Source organism: Lathamus discolor, chromosome 3, assembly GCF_037157495.1.
Source record: "Lathamus discolor isolate bLatDis1 chromosome 3, bLatDis1.hap1, whole genome shotgun sequence".
Taxonomy (NCBI): Eukaryota; Metazoa; Chordata; class Aves; order Psittaciformes; family Psittacidae; genus Lathamus; species Lathamus discolor.
Genome location: NC_088886.1, coordinates 8132994 through 8154443, shown reverse-complemented (window position 1 = coordinate 8154443; position 21450 = coordinate 8132994). Strand labels below are relative to the sequence as shown.

At 36.5% G+C, this 21450-nt stretch overlaps 1 protein-coding gene across 1 annotated transcript in view; it reads right to left on the bottom strand.

Annotated features, from left to right (window-relative positions):
- FAF1 (Fas associated factor 1) overlaps positions 1 to 21450 on the bottom strand; it is a 174933-nt gene that overhangs the window by 102050 nt on the left and 51433 nt on the right. The window contains exon 8 of the mRNA XM_065673372.1: positions 18101 to 18206. Coding sequence (XP_065529444.1) covers positions 18101 to 18206 — 106 coding nt within the window. The remainder of the gene's footprint in view (positions 1 to 18100; positions 18207 to 21450) is intronic.

The following is a 21450-nucleotide window of genomic DNA, read 5'->3' as shown; positions in this document are numbered from 1 at the left end:
TTCCTGTTACAGAATTATCACCTCAATAGCCAATAAAAAGAAAGATCTAATGAGGTATTTCAGTATCTCCCAAAGAAATATTTTCAGCTCTGTTTTTCTTTTATGTGCTTGAAAGGAAAAGAGTAATGAATTGCTCCTGTGCAGTCTTGTTTATTATTCTGTTATAAGAACAAGAGAGTTAAAGCGAGTCTTTATTTTTCACATCCTGCAAGATGTTTTTTCTCACTGCAACAATGGCAAAGGAAACCTCTGCCCAGAAAGGACAGTTATTTAATAGCAACCAAGACGATCTGCTTTGAGCAGTAAACTTTCTTGCTTCTACTAATGGGTAATGGGCTGAGATCACAAAGACTTATTAGGTAGCTAAGAGATATCTGAGAGCTCTGCACGCTAAGATCCAGGAAATAGTCCAGTATCTCTTAGGAGTAAAATGTCATGACACACAAGGATATAGACTTCTACCAACACCCAGGCCATTCAGCTCCTGGACTACTTCTACCTATTGCGACGAACATCCATCACTGCAGACAAGCAAGCACCCTCTAACCCTAAAAGCATCCACACACATCACGAGGTCATGGACCTCAGACGCAGAAGACAAACCCATAACAGTCCATCAAGAACAACACAGAAATCTGAAGAATTTAGGAGATCTTGCTGGTCATTCACCTGCAGAGAGAATATGTCCTGGATCTAAAACTGTTTCAATTGTGAAAAAAGAAGTGAAATTGTAATCACCTCTTTCATGATCCATGTGAGAACACTTAGAAGAAAAAATAATTACAGGCACATCCAACAGACCAAGAATGGATATTACAGATGGGATACAGATGGGTCTGGAACACACTTAGCAGCACTTTTGTTGTTTCTGGAGCATAGAGATCAGCCTTGAGTAAGCACAACCTGTAGAGTTTTGAAGATATCTTCTCAGGTCTCATTTGTCAGAAATGTTCTGAATCAACTGGGCAAATGACCTTTGGGCACTCAAACAAGCGGACCAGAAGAGAATGGGCCTTTCTGAAAGACCAAATGCTTTTAAAGAGAGAAGTCAAGTCTCTGAACATTCTTGTTAGCATGTGATTATCACCGTGACACTGGGGTAGTGAGGCTTCAGCACGCTATCAACAGCTGAAAAACATTCTATAAAGAGCTTGTGATTCTGCTTGGGTGAGTGAGCTGTCACTTACCACCAATCAACAGAAAAAGGACAGAAAGCCATGTAGCAATCATCCCATCACATGGATGGGGTGACTGCTGACAATAAATCTGGTAAATGTATGTTGTAGCTTTGTGTTCCTGACATGTTCAGAGTCAAAAGTAGTTCTTGGGAATGAAATGAGCTGCAATGTACAGACAGGAATCAGGCCCAGACTGACCTCCTCAAGCACTGAAACAACTCAAGTTCAGTAACATCAAAACTCTCTACATGAATGTGATAATAAAGGCATTCAGGCACCTTATTTTAAAGATAAATATTTTCATCTTATATTCATTCTAGATATTTGGAATAGTTTCTATAAAATCCTCTTCCCTTGAAATAAGAGGCCGTTATTAAAGCCCAATGGATTAGAAGACCTGGAAAAGGCTTGCCTGCAAATGTCTTACGAAAACTAATTCCTGAAAAACAGCAGGAAAAAAGGTTGCTAGGATGGCAGAAAGCCAACAAAAAGCTAAGAGCTGCAGGTAATGGTGTCATGGAGGCAGGCATTTGAAAGTGTAATTTTAGACCAGAAGAAATGTGTGCAATCTGTCACCAAAGCTATGGAGAAAATGGACAGATTAGACTGCAAGGGAAATGAGTAACTCCTTTCCAAAATCTTCAAAACTGTTTTGAAAGCAGAGACTAAGATACCAGCTACAGAATACAGGTCCACCTATGGAGGCTTTGCCACTGATGATACCCTGAGGACTCTATCACGGTTTGCAACAAAGCAGGAAGTCATTCAAAATCATCTGTAGTTCATTCTCTTACATATTTTCAACCTTGTTGCAGAATCTGAAAACACAGAATCAGCCTATACTTGAAGAAATATCCTCAGTTACTCACTGCAATTCAGAAGATCATTTGTGTAAGTGACAAAAAAGAAGATCCTTTTTCTAGACTTTGGTATACAGGTAATGTTAGAAATGGGCAGACTTCTGTTCATATCACGACCTCACATCAAGAGCAATATTCCAGATCTGATCCTTGGAAATAGGTCACTAAAAGATTAGAATCCGTGACGGAGATTTTGAGGATACGCTAATGTCACATTATCTTAAAACAAACTTACAAATGCACATCAGATATTAGCCTTGGGAAAGGTGTAAATGTAACCTCTAAGAAAGCTCCAGCATCATGCAAGTAAAGACACTGAACAGTAGAAATTACAACCTTATGCTTCTGTTTTTCAGTGTCTGTCTCTGAATCAGAAGATCTTAAAGCCTGTTTACTGTGCAAGGATAGAGAAAGATAGAAAAGCACATTTCAGAATGAAAACTGTGTAGAAATACTTGCAAATTAAACGCCTCTTTTTACTTTCATCAGAGCTTTCCTTTTAAAAAAGCATCAGTAAAGCTTCACAAGAATAAACTGTGCAGTTGTTCTTCCTGCGTCAACATCAGTGCCAATTAAATTCTGAACCCTAAATCTTTATTGTTTCCTATTAGCTGCTAACCAGAATGAACACTGTGATTTTCTGACATCCCAGGCTGAGACTTGCTGTAGCAGTGGTTAGAATATAATATTCTTGTATTGACTTGTCTGCTGGGTAAACTTGACATTGAAGCTACATGGTGGAAAATAAATACATAATACCAAGATGTTAATTTTACAGAAACACTTAACTTTTGCGACCACAATTAACACTCGGGGGGGAGGGAAAGCCATTGACAGGTCTGCCTAGCTCCTGCTTCTGCACATCTCCGGCTCCCTTTCCATGCGGCTCAGCTCCTGCAGAAGCCAGGCTGCTGCTGACCCCAGGGGCTGCCTTCAAAGCAGCACATGGGGAGGAAGAGGGGAGCAGGATGACAGGGAGTTAAATACAGCTATAAAATGACATTGACTCCCTGCTAGGATCCAAAACAGAAGTCTAAGGGCAAACGGCTGCTGAGAACAGCTCATCCTCTTCTCCTCCCCCTCCCACCCTCAAGCTCTGGGGACATGTCTACAAGGAGGGCAGCAGGACAGGACTCCAAATGAACACCAACCTTGTGGGAGCTATATCCTATTAGTGCAAGCAGACAGAAAGGCAGGATTTACCCTATATTTCCGGTGCTACAAGGTCTTCATTATTTTACAAAATAACTAGAAAAAGAAGCTATCTTTAGGTGCATTTTGGAAAGAGAGCTAATTTTGTTTTGCATAAACACTGCTCCATCTCTCTGACTCCATTCTCATTGTTGCATCACACAACTGCTGCAACACAACTCCTCCAGAACACCATGAACCTCATGATACAGTAGAGTATTTTCAGATTTATTCTACAACAGTGACACATATCCTTAAACTGGAAAATGAACTAAAAAAAACGTCCAACAAGTCATCATTTTAACAGTGGTGGATCATGGGTAGCAGTTTACAGAAATTAGAAGTAAACAAGTGTTTATCTATGATGGATAACAATTTCAAATGTAACATTACCCTTTGAATTGCCAAGCAATGAAAGAAGAGAGCACAAAACTGAGTTTTTCTCCTTATTCCACCTGCATTAAAGTTAGCCATAACTCACAAATGGAAGAACAAAATGCAAGGAATTGAAAAAGAAAGCTTTAAAGAAAAGTCTGAGCAGCATATTTTTGTCTATGAAACCAACCAACCAACCAAAGTCAAAGGAATCCTTTTGGCTGAACAAGAAAATCATCGTGGAAATAAATTCAGGAGTGGACCCTAAATACCTTGAAGAACGTTCCACTTTTTCCTCTACTCCATATTATTATAAAGGTAATAATCTTTTGTTACATCATAATGGAGAGAGACTGTAAAAGGTCCTCAAATCAAAGTCCTTATTTATACACTTGAATATGTGGCACTTCAGACGGAAAACTTTAAGCTCATTACACTAAGACAACAGGAGCACTAACAGAAGAGCAGGCTTATGACATTTGTTTCATGTTCCACATTTGGCATTACAGTATTTGGATTACTTTACTACTTTATAACTGGTACATCTGGGTTTAGTATAGCCTGTAGCTTCTACTTGCTTGCATAGTGAAGATGGGACTCTTGAGAGAGACCAAAGTTTTTTGTTTCCTGGTATTTATTTGCAATATATTAAATAATGCAGGTTACCTCAACCAAGGACAAGCCTTACTTGGCTTTCACTTCATCTAATTCCTCTTCAGTTTATGTTAAAGTAGAACAAGCTGCCCTTAAAATAAGAACATTCACACAACAGTTCACATTGGTTTAACTAAAGCAGATTAGAGGCACATCTTTAATACTACATACTGCTCTGGCACAGAGCTCTAAGATGTAAAAGTTCTAAGATGCACAGTTCTAAGATGTAAAACACTACTAAAGTGCTGTCCTATTCTGGAAGTTTCTCTCATCACAACTCAAACATTCAGAAAGGGGGCACAGGAGTTTTAAAACGGCTCGAGATTTCGAAGAACAAAATGACAACCTCAAAAAATGCCACCTAACTACTGACCAAACCCAACCTGTTTCAAGGCTATAAATGCCTATCAAACATTAATAATTAAGTAATAAATCCCTTTGAATCAATACATTGGGAACACTAATTCAAGATGATTAAAGCAGCCGATAATGTTAAGAATTAAAATGCAGAGCACATAACATGTAAACATCAAACACAAAATATTATTAATTGTTATATACTTCTCATGTATTTGCACTACACACATATTTCAAATGCAAATATTAATTTGGAGAGAAATACCTACTGTATATGCACACACTGAAACAGTTTGCTCAGCTATACCACATCAATGGTTATTTGACAAGTTATAGCATCACAAGCTGCTCATTTACATGTTCAGCTATTCTGTCTGGTTTTTCTCTGAGATGTTAATAAAACAACTGTTTAACAGCTCCTCCTCTGAACCACAAGAATACTCATAGTTATGCAAATTCAGTGTATAGAATATATACCAACAAAAAGGCCCCAAAAATGGAAAAATACATCTTTTCTAAATTCTAAGTGTAATTTTATTGAACTATGGAAGTCAACAATTTCCATCTGATACTCATATAATAATCAGTGAAAATTCAGACTCTGTTTGAAAAGCTGATGTGCAAGCATTGTACTCGGTAACTCCCTCCACACAGGAACAGCTTTCAGGCGTAATACTTTGCACTCCACATTGCAGAAAGTAAGTATAAAGAACATAATAATTGAAAAGTTTCTGATTTACAGTATGGGTTTTGGCATTATAAGGAGAAAACTGTATTTAGAAGTTAAACCTGATAAGCCATATTGATTTTTTTTAAACAAGCAGCAATAAAGAAATTCATACAGAAATTTTCATTATAAACTCTAAGAGTCAGTAATCAGAAGATGAAGCGCAAGAATCAGAAAGCAGTGAAAATGTGTACGTGGACTAACAAAATAAAAGGAAGAGAAAGACAAATTCTTAAAAAGAAGAGAAAAAAAGAAAGACAGGGTTCACTAAATAAGCAAAATGACCTACAGGAGGAAACATACATGGGTGACCATCAGATTTTGTAAGTCAAAACTGAATGATCTTCACTCTGATCTATAAACCAACACAAGGCGAAAGACACAAAATGAGAACTGAAATTGGATTTGCAGCAGTTCTCTTCCGATACCAGTGTCTTGAGAAAACAGATGCTGCATGCCAAAATTATCTTTTACTTCAAACAGTTTGCATTTATGTTTCAGAAAAAAAAACATTTAACCACTGAGTTTTATTGTTCCTCACTTCAAACTGACCTTAAGAAAAAAACTGAATGAATTTGGGGTATTCAAAAGGCTTGTCTTGCTACTCATGTTGATTCTTTGCATGGCTACTCTGCAGAGCTCAAAACACACAGGAGGCGCACATTTCACTTAATCTTTCATTTACTTGTTTCCATTCAAGAAGAATTTGACAACTTCTCTTTACAGAATTACTAAGAAATGACAGTGTTTCTGCTACAATGAGGTTTCCCAATGGTGTAACATTTGAAGATACTGTTTTGCACCAAAGGACTGATGCAGATCCAGTCCTTGTATGATGGAGTTGCATTAGAGTTTCACCTCAAAACCACACTCCTGATCTTTAGTCACCCATGTGTCCAACTTACTGTACTTCAGCCTGCATAATTCAGCAGTCTCAGAACATGCAAACCAAATACCATTAGGATCAAACTAAAACAGAAGATGCACAACTTTTATATTTCAACTACTGAGAAACATTCAATCCACAGAACCAGACTAGGAGCTGTTGCCAGTAAAACACCAGAAACATAAATAGCACAGATGTTAGATCCTCACCAAGTGGTTTTCTACTCAGACCTTCTCCTGCACAGTCCCGCATGCTAATGTAGACATAGCTGTGAACTACAACCTCGTGTTCTGCTGGGAAGCTTTAAGGAGGAAAATATCTCCATGGCAATTCAAGATTTATCTCAGTCTCTTAGTTCATCAGAAAGGAAGCTCTCACCCTGCCCAGACCTCACAAAATGCTCAAAAGACCTTCCATATTCTTTACTGGCCTCGTAAGACCCAACCTTGAAATATTAACATGGACCTGTCTGATTTGACAGTTTACCTTTTGTACCAGGGAGAGAAGTTTAACTTTACTGTTTCATATGACAAAAACATATCCTCTTCCACTGTTCTGTTGTGAACATCAGAGCTTCTCTATTTTGTCTGTCTCAGTGCTGGCCTAGGCTGCCCTACTGTCATAGTTCTAAGCAGCAGTCTAGTCTTTTCCCTGCCAGCCCAATGTCAATACATAGAATAAAATAGAGCCAAGACCTTTTAAGCAGAGTGGGTGAAAGACTCTGATAGGTGAAACTGTCAAAATACAAAACATTCCCCTGATCAATCTAAGCATTTTTTAGACTCCCCACTTCTGAATTATTCAGGAATAAGTCCTGTCTTGTCCTAAATGAGGAACTTTTCGTGGGTAAGTGCAAACAGGAGTTATGCAAGACACAGAGAGGAGATGTTGATCTGAAATTCATCTTATGGTTACAGAGAAATTAATAATGGGACACAAACATAGCTCATAATGTTTCTTAAGTAACAGTACCTGCTGCGGAGTTGCCAAGTTCAGTAAATAGTAGCCTGTCTTCAAAAATGAGCAAAATGTATTTGAGAACCATATAACACCTTTGTCTTTCTGTTTCTCCTGGAAAAAACTGAAGAGATACCTGGGGTGCTGCATTTTGCCCTGATGCTGTGGAACGAAATGACTGAAATCATGTCAGTTCTTAAGAGTCATTATTCATTTCTCCATTTCTCTTTCCCAGGGTTGAAGCAAATTATGTACAGCTATTCCACTGAGATCAGGCAGTCAGACTTCCTGCCATTTCGTATGTACCGATTTGTAGCAAGAGTCTCTCTCTTCCTTACAGACTAACTGTAGAAAAAAATAAAACGTCTTTGGCTTTTGTACTCCTCCTTTTCTCTTTTATTGCTTATCTGTTTCCAATGTTGTGAAGGTCTTGAGATACCCTTTCAAATGACAGTAACATCATAATTTCCAAGAGAGTTACCAGATATTAGATATACCAGCTAACAGCTACTAGACAGAAGCACCTTCCCAGGGAGGAAGAAGAGTCATGAGGCTTAAGCCTTTTCAGTCAGCACCTATCCCAATGCTCATTTCCTTATCTTTCACAAGGCCACACTACCAGTCCTGGCATTTTCTCAATACTACCGGTTGTCCTACTTCCTTGCTTTTACTCCCATCTCTCTACTTTTTTCTACCTTTTTTAACACTGAAACCATGCTCCACTTAACAGTAGACCCAAGAATCATAATGTGATTTTGTTTCTGGCAGTCACATGTGTAGTTTCAGGGTGAGAAACCAGATTTTTCAGGTAACTCATTGTCTGAAGAGAAGTACCTAAAGCTAGAGACCACTGAAGTCAACAGTTTCATCCGAGCAACAATAATGGCAGCACTGAATACGTAAGTTAGGTCTTGTGGGGTTTTTTTTTTGATTCATTGATTGTTTTTCTAGGGTGGACATCAAAACCATATCTACTTAAATCCACTAAACTGAGCTCAAAAGGAGCAGAAAAGATGATGGAGGCTATCTGCAAAACAGAAGAAAATTCAGAGGTCACTGAACAGAAAGCTCCTCTCATTTCTCCTGTGTTGCTCACTATTGGAAAAGTACAATATTCAACACAAAGAGAGTTCTGCAGAACTGGGAAGTAATCTTTGGACTGAAGATGGATGATCTGCTCCCTGAGAAGACAAAAAAAGAGCAGATTTTGTATGGGAACACACCTGCTTACGCTGTGCTTGTATCCTGCTGTGAACACTGTCCTCAGGAGGTCCTCAGAGTGTTCAAGATCAACTGTTTGCTGATACCCTATGCAGGTAACCACAAACTTCATTCAGGTTGACAGGACAGTGTGGCAGTTGCCCCTCTTCTGGAACATCTGGTTTTCTTTTCTTTTTAAGCCTACTTGTTCCTATGCCCTTGTCCACCTACACGTTAAATAGTTTGCTTTTCCCATACCCAAAGACAGCTTAACATGAAAAACATCTCTACCCTGTTTTCATTCGGTTCTACATCCCCACAACAATAGATGCAGCCTCAAACAACTTCCTGTGCCATGCCTACTGTGATGTTTCTCTAGTTGGAAACTGTGTGGTTTGATTTGTACATACATTAAATATGGAGGTTTACACTAGAAGCTTATATTTCTGCTGTCCGCCATCATCCCCACATACCTACCAACATTACTGCTTTCAAAACAAGGTAAGAATAAGTTCACTTTAGTCTGCTAGTCTAGGCAGGGAAAAATAAAGTATACTCAAGGCTTGGTACAAACCCAAAAATTGTGATCAAACTATATAGTTAGTAAATTGTTTGTCTAAATCTTTCATGTATGATGAAAGATTATTATCATAATTCATTAGCAAATTACAGACTTTGTAATGCAGGCAGTCACAAATTTGGCTTTGTATCAATCATTTTAGACCAGCTGGGTAGAAATTAACACAACTCTGGGATACATAAAATGAAGTGCTCTTTCATTTTTAATCCACTGGAAACTTTGAAGGGAAGAAATGGAAGCTTGTCAAAAAAAGTCACATTTCCCAGAGTTTTGTAAATCATGCCATTTCACTGTAGAGATACAGAGATACAAACACACATACATGGAGTGTATGTAATTAAATACCACAGTAACTGCTCAATCAAAATAAATATAATATTAAGTGCCTATAAAAAAAAGCAGTGCTGTTTCAAAATCCTTCTTTCATTGTCTCTGAGGCAGTCATATACATTAGTGGTCACCAGAAGAATGAGTAAAGCAACACAAAAGCAAAAAGCCCAGCTACTCACAAGATACAATATTGTCGAAATTCCTTTTTCAAGTCTTCTGAAATGACCTTGTACAAAACCGCTTGTTTTGATTACATCTACTTTGCCTAAGCTACAAGGCCATGTATAGTGACAGCTGCATTTGGGAGCAACTTAAATTCTATATTAGTGGCACCTAATCCAGAGACTGGTACAAGCAGCATGGAAAAGTCAGTGTCAAAATTAAACAATGAAGGCTTTTCTAGGAACAGATGCTTTTTGCCTGCAGCTGTAAAAACCTTAAAACAATCCTATACCCCACTGTCTGGTCACGCAACTATCACAAAGCAGGGCATAAATTTTGCCACTTATTGCAAATGTTTGCTGAGAGCTTCTATAACCCTTTTTATAAACAGTAACAGGGATTTCTCGAGGGTGATTATGAGGCCATTTTATCCTTCAAATGAGTGCAAGGCTCTTCAATTTATGCCCCTGATTCTTCGTACAAAAACAAAAGAATAACTTTTCAAGTTCATGTTTTGACACAGATATAGGAACATAACCGAAAAATCGTAAGAAACAGGCTTATTAAAGAGACAGCTCACTGTTTCACTGAGATGTTAAGTACGAGACAGAGACAAACATTATTAATTCACGTTTGAAACAGCAACTGAGTGTTTTCTTTGCATAGCAATTACAAAGCCATGTAGCGCAGCACTATCATTACACTGCTGCTAAGATACTGTTGACCATTTCAGTGTCATATCTCCACAGCTATGTTAAACATCCTCATTACCTCAACTATCAAAAAAATTCTTTTTCTGTTAAATGAAGGCACTAAGAAACTTTAAACTGAAATATAAATTTGTAGTGGAAAAAAGTCTATAACTTAATAAATAAAAGTAAAAATCATCAGTTCCCAATTAAGTGAGCAATTTACAATGTCAAGAATCTAGTTGTGCTCCATATGAACTGATGGGGTTTTTAGATTAGCTTCTGTTGTGTATTTAAAAGTGATAGCACCAACATGATTTACATAAGTACAATATTTTCAAGCATTTTCTCACCAAGCAAGCACTCTAAAATTGTGAAGTGTTTCCTTTCTTACTCAAGTAAAAAAAAAAAGCAAACAACTTTTCCAGAACAACAGTTCATTAGCACCTCACTATTTATAAGTATAATTGGGTTGTTTGATGAGAAAACATGAGAGAACACTGTGCCTACTATAATTTGCACAAATACAAATTTCATTGTTTGAAAACAAATCAGCAATTCAACGATTGTTGGGTTTTTTAATATAAGTGTATATCATGCAATAATAGAAGCGATCATATTATAGTTAACACAGGATAGAAAGGTTAAACCGTCCTCTCGTACACTTTAATTTACAAGCTGTAAATTAATTTTTTTTTTAATTGCAAAAAATGCTAACTTTAATTTTTCATTTACCATTATACAAATAGCAGTGCTGTGCTATTTAGCTACAGAATACTGCTTTCCACTTTAAATAGCACAGGAACTAAGGACATAGCTGTTTAATATGTTCATAAAGCTGCTTAGGTTTTCTTGTCATTTCATGCTAACACCTTTTTAATAGCTAGCATTATGGTAGAAGCCTTGCATAAAAATTCTCCAGCCTGAAAGTAAAACATAGCAAATATTCAAAATCAGAATAGCAAGCAATGGTTTTAATTGCAGTTTTTAAAAATTCAGGGTTTTAAATTAGGTCTTGATCCCCAAAATCCTTAGCATCCTTAAATTACATGAGCAAAGCCATTCAATTCAACATGATTACTTCTAAAATAAGGACAACTCACATGACTGAGCATTTACGGAGCCGAACCTATAACCAAAATTATAACAATGACTCCTCATTACTTTCAAATTTAACCAAATTACTCCTTATCCTTTAAGAGTTTCTCTCAAATCCATCTACACTTATGGATGGAGTGTAATAGAGACAGAATGAGAGCAAGGAAGGGAGATAGAAACATACACAGCAAACTACAAGCGCTGACAAATCGAAAGCTAACAGATGTGTGACTTCTAATTAGTTATAATAATCAGTGCTTCGACGCTATTGGAACATGCCTTGCCTTCCCTTGGAAATCAAACAGCTTCCTTTGGAGTTTTAAACTCACTAGGTGCTTCTAAATTTATTCAAGAGAAAACCTTGCTTTCAGCAAATTTTAGATATCTACAGTGATAACTTTATGAAAGGAAAATATTAAATTATAATTATCCTAAACAGACACAGTCTTGTGAAACTAACCCTACATTCATATGAAAATACAAAGCATTGACTATAATGAATTTGATTCATCCTTGGACACAAAGCTTTACCACAGTAAACTCAGTCAACTGTTGCTCTTGCTTTTATATTCATAGTACTTAAATAGCGCACTTTAAAACAAAAAAAACTCCAATTGGCTTTTCATACATCCACCCTCCCCAAAAATAACGCACTTGAAAAACCCAAATGATATGAAAAGGCTTCAAGGCCTCTTTTCTCCTTTTCACAGCACTTTTTTTTTATTTCTGTTTGCAGTAATCTGCCTTTCACTTTCTCATTGCTACAGAACAAACGAGGAGGCTCAGCACTTTGAAAAGGGGGCTCAATGTGTAATGGGTCCACTAGAATTAATTTAGTTGCACCAAATCCATTGAGCAGCGAGGTTTTTTTCTCTTCTCAAATCATTTTGAGTCGGATGCAGCCCCCAGCCTTTGTAATTCTAGTAAAGCACTTAAAGTGCACAGTAGGTGTTCATCAGGACCATCTGGTCAAAAGCAAAACAAGCTGCTGATTTTGCCTTTGAATAGAATGAAGCAAGTGTGAATTAGTCTCTTCAATTAGCACTATTACAACCTGTCAAGTGCATATTGTAAAACAGGATTATTACAGTATTGGTCACCAGTGCAATTATTTACTCTCTGCCTTTTCTTGCATATAAAAATGTCCATGTTTACTAGTTTTTGATAACTGAAGATCGTTCCTTTAATGATATGCACGTCCAAACCCACCAAAACCAAATTACAGGTTATGAAACATATTCTGTGAGGAATATATTAAGCTTCATAATTAATAGAGAAGTAGAAGAGTGCCCTTCCTTTATCTCCTAGTGCTGCTTCTGTTGCATAAAAAGAAAAAGAATAATAGTTATATACCGTTATGAGTAGGATCTCCTCGAAACAGATCTCTACAGTCAGATATTAAGATATTTCAAGCGCCTAATAAAGCTATCACTTTTGAACAGGTACATAAAAGGTATTTTCTCTTTATTTCCCAAGGAACTTCCTTTTCATATAATTCCTAACACATGACCATTTACAAAAAGTTTATCAAGGATTGCTTTCAGCAAATACATTTTAGATTAGCAACGTGCTGGTTTTCTTTAGAAGAAAGGCATAAAAATAAATGAATCAAAAAGTCAATTTAGCTTCATAAAAATAGATTTTTCTCTTGTTTAAAAAGTCAAAACCTACTTTGCTACCTGCTACTCATTTACCACTGTAGAACACTGAGTCTATCACAGTGATAGACATTTAAATTATGTATACTGCTGTTATGACTCCCTATAAATTTAATACAATTTTTACACTACAGATTTCTTTAAAAAGCAAACAAAATGTTCAAATTTCACAAAGCAAAAATGGATGTCTGAAGTACAATCAGTATAGCAGCAACACGGTTTAATAGCTTTTCTGGTATTAAGAAAATAATTGAACAGTAGTGTAGAATGTTTGTGCAGCTCCTGTTAAAATACTGAAAAGTGTTAGTTACTGGGTTTTATTAGCCTAAAAATAGTTTTCAACAATTTTAAATCAAATTTAAAAAAACCTCAAGAAATAACACACCTGTGAAACCGTTCATGCATGTACCACATTTGGATACATCTATTCTCATTTCTCACAAACATTTTATTCAAGCTACTTGACTACAACATTAAAAAAGAACATTATTTAGATGTACATTTTGTGTCCCCATGCCAATGACAGACCTTCACTGCAGATGATCTCACTCAACAACTGCCTTGAAGAGATTTTGTACAGATACCAAAAATCAGATCTGAAAAAGGTACAAGACCTTCAGCTGAATTATTTTCCTGCATGCTAAAGGTAATTGATCTGCATACTTGTATTTACCTATTATGCTTATTTAGGCTTTTTAAATAAGGTTTCTGTCTGCATGTTTATAAACGGTGGGTTCGCAGCTTGTTTCACATTCATCAATTTATCAAAAAAGTTTCTAGAAATTCAGCACAAAGGACTTCAGACTGTCACCAGTGTCTGTCAACACAGAACTTATAGTTTATCTCAGCCCAGGCAGTTGTATGCACAAATAGTTCCTCCTCCTGCCCGGAGTGCTATTGGATACACTGCTTTTCATATTCCACCTTAGCCAGTAAGTCTATAGGGAACAAAGAACAAATATATTACCTAGCACAGGTGACAGGGATGCTAAGCAGCTACCCTCTGATTAGGTTATTGGCTAAAGGAACGGAATAAAGAGCAGATGCAGCTATGCAGAGGCAGCCGCTATTTAGGGACCCATCTCCTTTCATTGTTTGCACAGATTTTATGTTTTACCAGGAATTATAATGCCCGGTACATGCTTTACCTAATATTTTCTACTGGAATCTCCAGCAGTTACAACACAAAATTACCGATCTGCAAGAGGCCTGAGGTTTCTGCATATTTAACCCGTCCACTCTTTAGCAGCCACAGCTCGTATACATGGGATACACTTCTGTAATCCTGCACACAGCAATCACAAAAAGGCTTCAAAGTCTGTACCAAGAGTAAAACAGACAAATGCAAACTCCTTGTTTTTAAAAGAGTTATCCAGCCTGGGTTGTTTTTTTTTCTTATGTCACTAACTAAAACAAAAAGTGTGGAGTACACTATTGTGACAAGAACTCAAAAATCAAAGTTTTTTACAAATCAGTTTGTCTGCTCCAGGATAAGAACACAAACGTGCTTTCATGAAACATTTAAATATCTCCCCCCAAAAAAAGGGCTGTTCTTCATTTCCATCAAATATGATAACTACAACTTGTGAAAATTAAAGTAGCTGAAACATTTGTTTCTAAATGAGAACAAGTTAGAAAGGACAGAAAACAAATTATGTTGAAGGTGGAAATGCCTGGTAATAATTTAGCATGTGGCTCCTCAAATCAAATGTTAAAAATTCTCTCACTGCAATTATTTCTAGCCTCTACAAATTATGTTAGCAGAATAAAGAGCAAGCATTCAGAGAGAAAACTCATTTTAGTCTTGTAAGTATTAAGAGTTCAATTTGTTAGAACTGTCCTTCTTTAACTATATGATACACTGAAAATGTACTTATTTACAGTCTGCAAACTAGCACCAAACCTACTGATTTCCACTTTAAAATGCAGATCAGGGATCAAAGTAACCGTGGTATTTCCCAGAACAGTATCTGCCCAGATTTAACTCTGTAAATTTACAGGAACAAACAGATGTCAGAAACCTGTGACACAGATTAATTTGCAATTTAGACCCACGTTATCTTTAACTTTGGCAGATAACGACTCCCCTGCCCCACTCACAAAAAAAAAATCCTATGTCCAGAAATTTAGTTAGGTTTAATTTTTTTATTTCATTTCTAAAGATTCCCCATAGGCTCATAATCCTCCAAAAGTATTACTGAATGTAACATATCTTTTAAGCTGAGAAATTAAATATATACATGAACAGTTGAAGATATAGATAAAGCATGTAAAAAGCAAAGGGGGGGGCAAAAAAAGCTGCATTTTCAATTGCCATCAAATATCCAACTACTGAATTAATACGCAAGAAATTGTGGAAGCAGACATGAGCACTACGGCTTCAGGCTTCTCTCAAAGCGTTTTCTGTCAGATTCCTTTCCCATTAAACACTAAGATTTCTTTGGAATAACAATTCATCCAAATATCATTTACTATTAAACATGCATTTTAAACACTAAAAAAAGACAACACAGAACTGAAGCAACAGTAGTTTAGCAAAGCACAACTGAGTGCTGTGGATATTGCATTTAATCTACTGCAAAATGTCAGTTTTGAAAGGATGGTGGGGTTGGGGTTCTTGGTTGTGTCTTTTTGGGGGGCTTTTTTCAGCCATTCCTTGAATTTTCCTTTTATTCCTTAAAATTCACAGTGTTAATAATAACAATAAATTAAACAACCAGCCCTGGAGAGACAGTTGCACCCAACTGTGGCAAGCAGTCGAACACTTATAGAATTTTAAGTATTTCTTTTAATAATTGATGCAGTCATTTTGAATCTTTCTGCATAGGATATAACGTGTGAGTAGATTGCATTAACACTGCTTAAACATTTCAACTTGTCAGTATGGCCAAGTCGATTTCTGAAATATTTGCAGTATTTTCCCATCGAAACAGTAATAAAGGTAGAATAAATATATGCCACTGCTTTATAATCACTGAACATTAATGAATATTTTATGTCTTTTTAAATCTCCCTGTTTAATTTAAAAGGGTGAAATTAAGTCTCCTCCCTGCAATATGCCAATTATCTGTAAATCAAACAATAACTTGGCCATTATACTCCTTTTTGTTAATATACCAGAAGCTAATTTGAAAACACTGAACTGCATTTTTAGGTAATAATTGAATAGTCCTTCCTGCCCTCTTGTGGTTGGCAAATGCAACTCCCAGAGAGCTTTTCCACGGCGACAAAAACATACCAGAAGGAAAGTAAACTATTAATTTGTTAAAGTGTGAACAAGAGAGGGAAGGGGAAAAAAAATCAAACCATCTAACAATCCCTGGAGAGGAGACAGACAAGGGAGAGAAGAGAAGGAAAGATTCCTTCAAATCACACAGACTAATCGGATTCCTCAATCATTTGTTACAATGCTCACTCTATGCTAAAAGAAAAAAAAAAATAATAAATTAAAAAGCCATTAGGGACTTAACATCCAAAACAGTGCTTGTTTTCTATAATTAGACAAATGTTCGCCAACCCTTTTACCTCAGCCAAATCCCCAGTGATTTCCACAAGACTTTGCACAGACAGGCATATTCACCTGCTCAGCATCAGCTGCACAAGAAGGTCCGGAATTCTCTTTTCATTTTAGCCTCTGACACGGTCTTCATAATTTTAAAGTATTAGATGTAATATTTAGATAGAAGACATAAAGGCAAAGAATGGTTTGGTGCTCATGCTGGTTATGGGGTTTATCATTTTGGTTGCTTAATGGAGAAAATCACAACTGACTTTTAAATTACATCGACTTTATATGGTAACACATTGACTATAGTCTACCATTACCAACAAGAAAGAAAACTTCAGTGCGTGTAGAAGCAGCCTAGATTCCCATGCATTGTCACAGCTTTCTGGTTCCTCTAAGCTAGGAAAGACTCATGAGCAAAGTAGTAATTGATATAGCATACATAAAAATCAAACAAACAATACGTGTGTTTTCTTTTAGAATCTCACCACTTTAAAATTAAAAACAAATATTCTGATAATTTATTGCCATAAATATTCAAATTGTTATTAATTGTAAAGAGTCAGCGCTCAGCCCCTCAAAAAACAAACTGATGCAAGAAGGTTTGTTTGTATTTAAAAACAAAGCAAAATAAAACAGAACTTACTATAATAGGTTTAAAAAGGTAAGTAGAAAACAGACTTTAATGCAGGGCAGAGATCAGAATTTAGGCCTTAAGAACAGTAAGATTCACAATGAAAACAATGATGGTTTTTCACTGTTGTATGAGATACTGTTCCTCTAGCTAATATTAAGGAACTTGAAATAATTCTGTCTACAACATCAGCATGTAGCATGAAAAACTTCAATAAATCTGTTCAACCCTAAAAGATCAGACCAACAGCAAACATACATTTAATTTGAAAAGCAAACATTTAATCTTAATATTTTCTTAATATTTTGTAGTGTATTTTGTAGTGTGAATTCTGAAGATTCACATTGACTGTTTGCCATGTTTCCAGAAGTTAGTAGGCTATATAGAAAATAACATCCAAAACATCTGGCATTAGACATACCACGCATGGAGCATGAGGTAACAACCTTTGGCTTTAGAAAGGAGTTTGAGAGATATACCAGACTGCTTGTTCTAAATTCAGAGCCCAGAGTCATATTGGAGATATTTGTTCCTACAGGACTTAATTCTGATGAAGTTCTCTACAATATCACCCCTTGCTGGCCATTCTACAGAACGGCAGTGACGTCCATTATCCACAAAACCATTTGGTTAGTAAGAATTACAGCATTACAATAGCAACCAGTAACAGTAGAGGTGCATACAAAATGGAGATAGAGCTGGTTAAATGAAGGGAAGACAGAGGGAAGTTTCAAGGGGCTTAAAGATAAAATGTGATTTGGATAATTGTTTTCCTCATTATTTTAAAGTAATTCAGTAACATTGATTGCATATTTTGCTACTACCAAACAAAAAGAAACATCTTTTCTGTATAAATTAATAGAAAACTAATTTTTTTTAGGTCAAGTTCTTTAATCAAATTACAGCAATCTTGATGATCCTATTGGTTAAACTAAAAAAAAAAAAAGAGTCTAATAAAATGAAGGAATATCCATCAAGACTATGTAGACTCTCTTTTAACAGAGCTGGCATTAACTATAATGAGCTACATTTATTCTTCAGCTGTGAAACAGCACTCACCTCCTGAATGGTACTGCTTCCTGAGAAGTTGAGGTTGTACTCCCGCTGGACTTCTCTATGGGTGACAATCAGCATGAAGTTTTGATTTAATGACTCCTGCAGGGCCCTGAAATGGTTGAAAGAAAAACAAGAAAATCAGGGATAAGCATGTTATAGCTTGTTTTACAGTTGGATGCAAAAACCCCAGGGTACCCTAAACTCTACATGGACAAGTCCAGGCACAACATTATCATCTCTCTTTTCACTCTTAAATGCAAGGAAGCATGCTGAGAATGACCAAAGGCCATTCCTGAACTCCTTCCTTAATAAGGTGACTGCAGCCTTTAAAGCTCTTCTAATGTTAAGTATTCTCAAAATTGAGAGACTCACATTATCTTCACAAACATTGGGTATATTTAGCACTCATAAAGCCATTAACATCAGACTTGTAAGCATATTGATGACCAGACAAAATATCAAGCTACGATGCACATTAAAAACTGATGGTAAGTAGAACAAGGCAAAGCATGCTCTCGCTTCTCTAGGTTACCTGAAGCATAAACCAAACGGACATTCTTCTGCTTAGTTTCATTCGAAGCACATAAACCCAGCTAATTAGAACTGGAGAACTAACCACAGCAAAATTTCTCATGTAGGTATTGAGCACTTAGAAAAGTTAGTTCTGCCCAAGCTGTTTTAAATGTGCATTACAACTTCTTTAATCATATGAATTATAACACGAATCTTAAAATACAGATTAAGCAGGCCAACTATATGTTCATGTTGTCACAAACCTGGGTTCTTATTTGTATTTTTCCCTGGTAACAAAACATCTGGATGTTAAAGAGGCCTCCTGTTTGCTTCATTAGGTACAATATTATGCAGCTATCTACTTTTGAAAATAGAAGGCAGGACTTCTGTTACAGGCACGGCAATTACAGTCCAGTGCAGTCTTATATAGGCTACAAAACTGCAGCAACACTGTAACATAAACTTAGGTTTCTAAACAATATTTAGGCAGACTTGACCTGTTTGCTGGCATATGGAATTAAACTGGGCTTATTCAATCCTAGTTTTTTCTTATCACAAAAGAATGACAGACTGGGGCTTTTTCCTGCATATCATCACTATTCCAGGGCGCTTCAACATGCCATTCCTCTTAACAATAAAGGACAAATTCTGTATGTAGATGAGCATGAGCACAGCTGTATCTCAAGATACAAGACAAGAAAGACTACTAAATTATTTGAGACCTGATTTGTTAGTTTTAACTTCTATTGCAATTACTGATGTGCGGTTTTGCTGCTCAGATGGTAAGAAACCCATGCAATACTCACTGGATGCTTTAGCATGTGATCCATGATTTGCTTTAACATCTCAAGAAAAATTACCTTACAAAAATATCTTCACTCAGCAACTTAATTTGGATTCTGTGACATCTTAAACAGAATAATCACATACTACAAAGCGAAGTTCTGAAGTGCTATTTCTCATCCTTTATGGTTTTGTGGTATGGAAGATAAATATAACTCATTGTCAATGCCAAGTTTGATCAAGTAAATGAGAGACACTCCAAATGTAACTGATGTCATCTATGCTGAACATGAAGTTTGCTGCACTTGGCACAAAATCTTGTAAGAAAAGTCTTAAAGAATACTTCATAGTGGTGGGGGGGGGGTGGGAGTTGTATGCCGATTTTTAAAGGTAATTCTAACTTATTAACAATAGGGTTTGCATCACCACAGCCATATTTTCTTTTGGCAAACGTTCAGCAGCAATATCCTGCTGTGCTTTTTCAGATTCTGATATTTTATTTGTTTTCAGCAAATACTGGAGGCAAATCACATATTAATTGCTCTGAAAACATTAATTACAGCATATGTGAATGGCTCTGGATTCCATACAGAACCACACAAGGCTTTCATAACTATTTTTGACTCTTATCTGAGTATCTGTAGATGCTAGCTGATGACGATTCACATTTTCATTCTGTAATTGATGCAAACACAGAACGAAACAGGCTAGTTCAATCAAACCCTCTATCTCTCAAGGTATGTGTGATACACACACTTCAGCACTATCCAAAATGCGGCATGCTGATAAAAAGCATCTGTCCATAGAAAAGGTTTTCCACTTCTCTATTTCATCTGGATGTGATAGCAGAGAGTATTTAGAAAAGGAAAAATATATTCTTCAAACACAGTTAATTTAAATGAAGTGCTTAAAATTAAAAGCCTCAATTTTTGAAGTTACTAGCAGTTTTGACACCTCTACTTTTTGGATTTCTAAACAACACAAGCTGAATGCTGTTAACAAGCAAATTCGCAGTACAGATTCATAGATGAATATAGTCAAAGAAGAGGCTGAAAATTAAGCTGTCTGAAAAAAACAAATGAAAAAAACTTGAGGATAAATTTGGTTTTGAAGCGTTAGCAATTAAAGTGCATGGTTAATTATTCGCTTTTTCTTCAGAAAAAAATAATATAATGATAAATATTACTTGTGCTTGCACAGAAACGCAGGGGTCAACTGATCCAACCCTTCCAGCTCCCACATCAGAATTTCATATGGCCTGACAGACATAAGACCTGCCCTATATATGTTGGGAGAAGGAACTGATGGCACTTCTGATGAGCCATTTGTGCCAATGACTTCCTGTGTGTACAAACACTACTCTGAGGGACTGGGTAGATTTGAACACCGAGCTGGACAGCCAGCAATGTCAGTCCCCTCCCAGATTAATTTCCTCCAGCAACTACAGGTATAGATTACCCCAAATTATTTGTGCCAGGAGATCTCTGCTTCCAAAATATACTAAAATCCTATTTCCAGCCATTAAGGCTATCCACAAATGTACAAAATAAGAGCATTAAGCAGTTTCATTTTCTTGCAAATGTTATCAGCTGACTATAGCCTTCCAAATGAAACATCTGCATGAAAGGAAAGGGGAGTCAGGGCAAAACCCCAGATCCCATTAAAGTCAAGACAGATTTCTGCCTTCCCCCCACTATCAGTTCTAACAAAATGTAATTTATCTGAGAATTAATTAGTGGGAAAACTAAATTCTGGAAACAGACCACTCTTATCAGCACCATTTCTACACTCCTGCAAACCCTACCTTTAGAAATCATTTGCTGACAGGTTATATATTGCCATTACATTTTTTTCCCCTCAGCTGAATGATTATACTTCCACTATGAAGCACAGGAGACAAGGAAACTTGATGGTATTTTGGGGCACTAATCTACCATTAGAGGAACTCTGCCTACACCCAAAAAAAAGAAGTCGAAAAACAGACAACAGAAAATAGACCTGAACAGAGTCATCAATCTGACCAGTTCTAGCAAGAGAGGCTTGGACCAGTTTAGGAT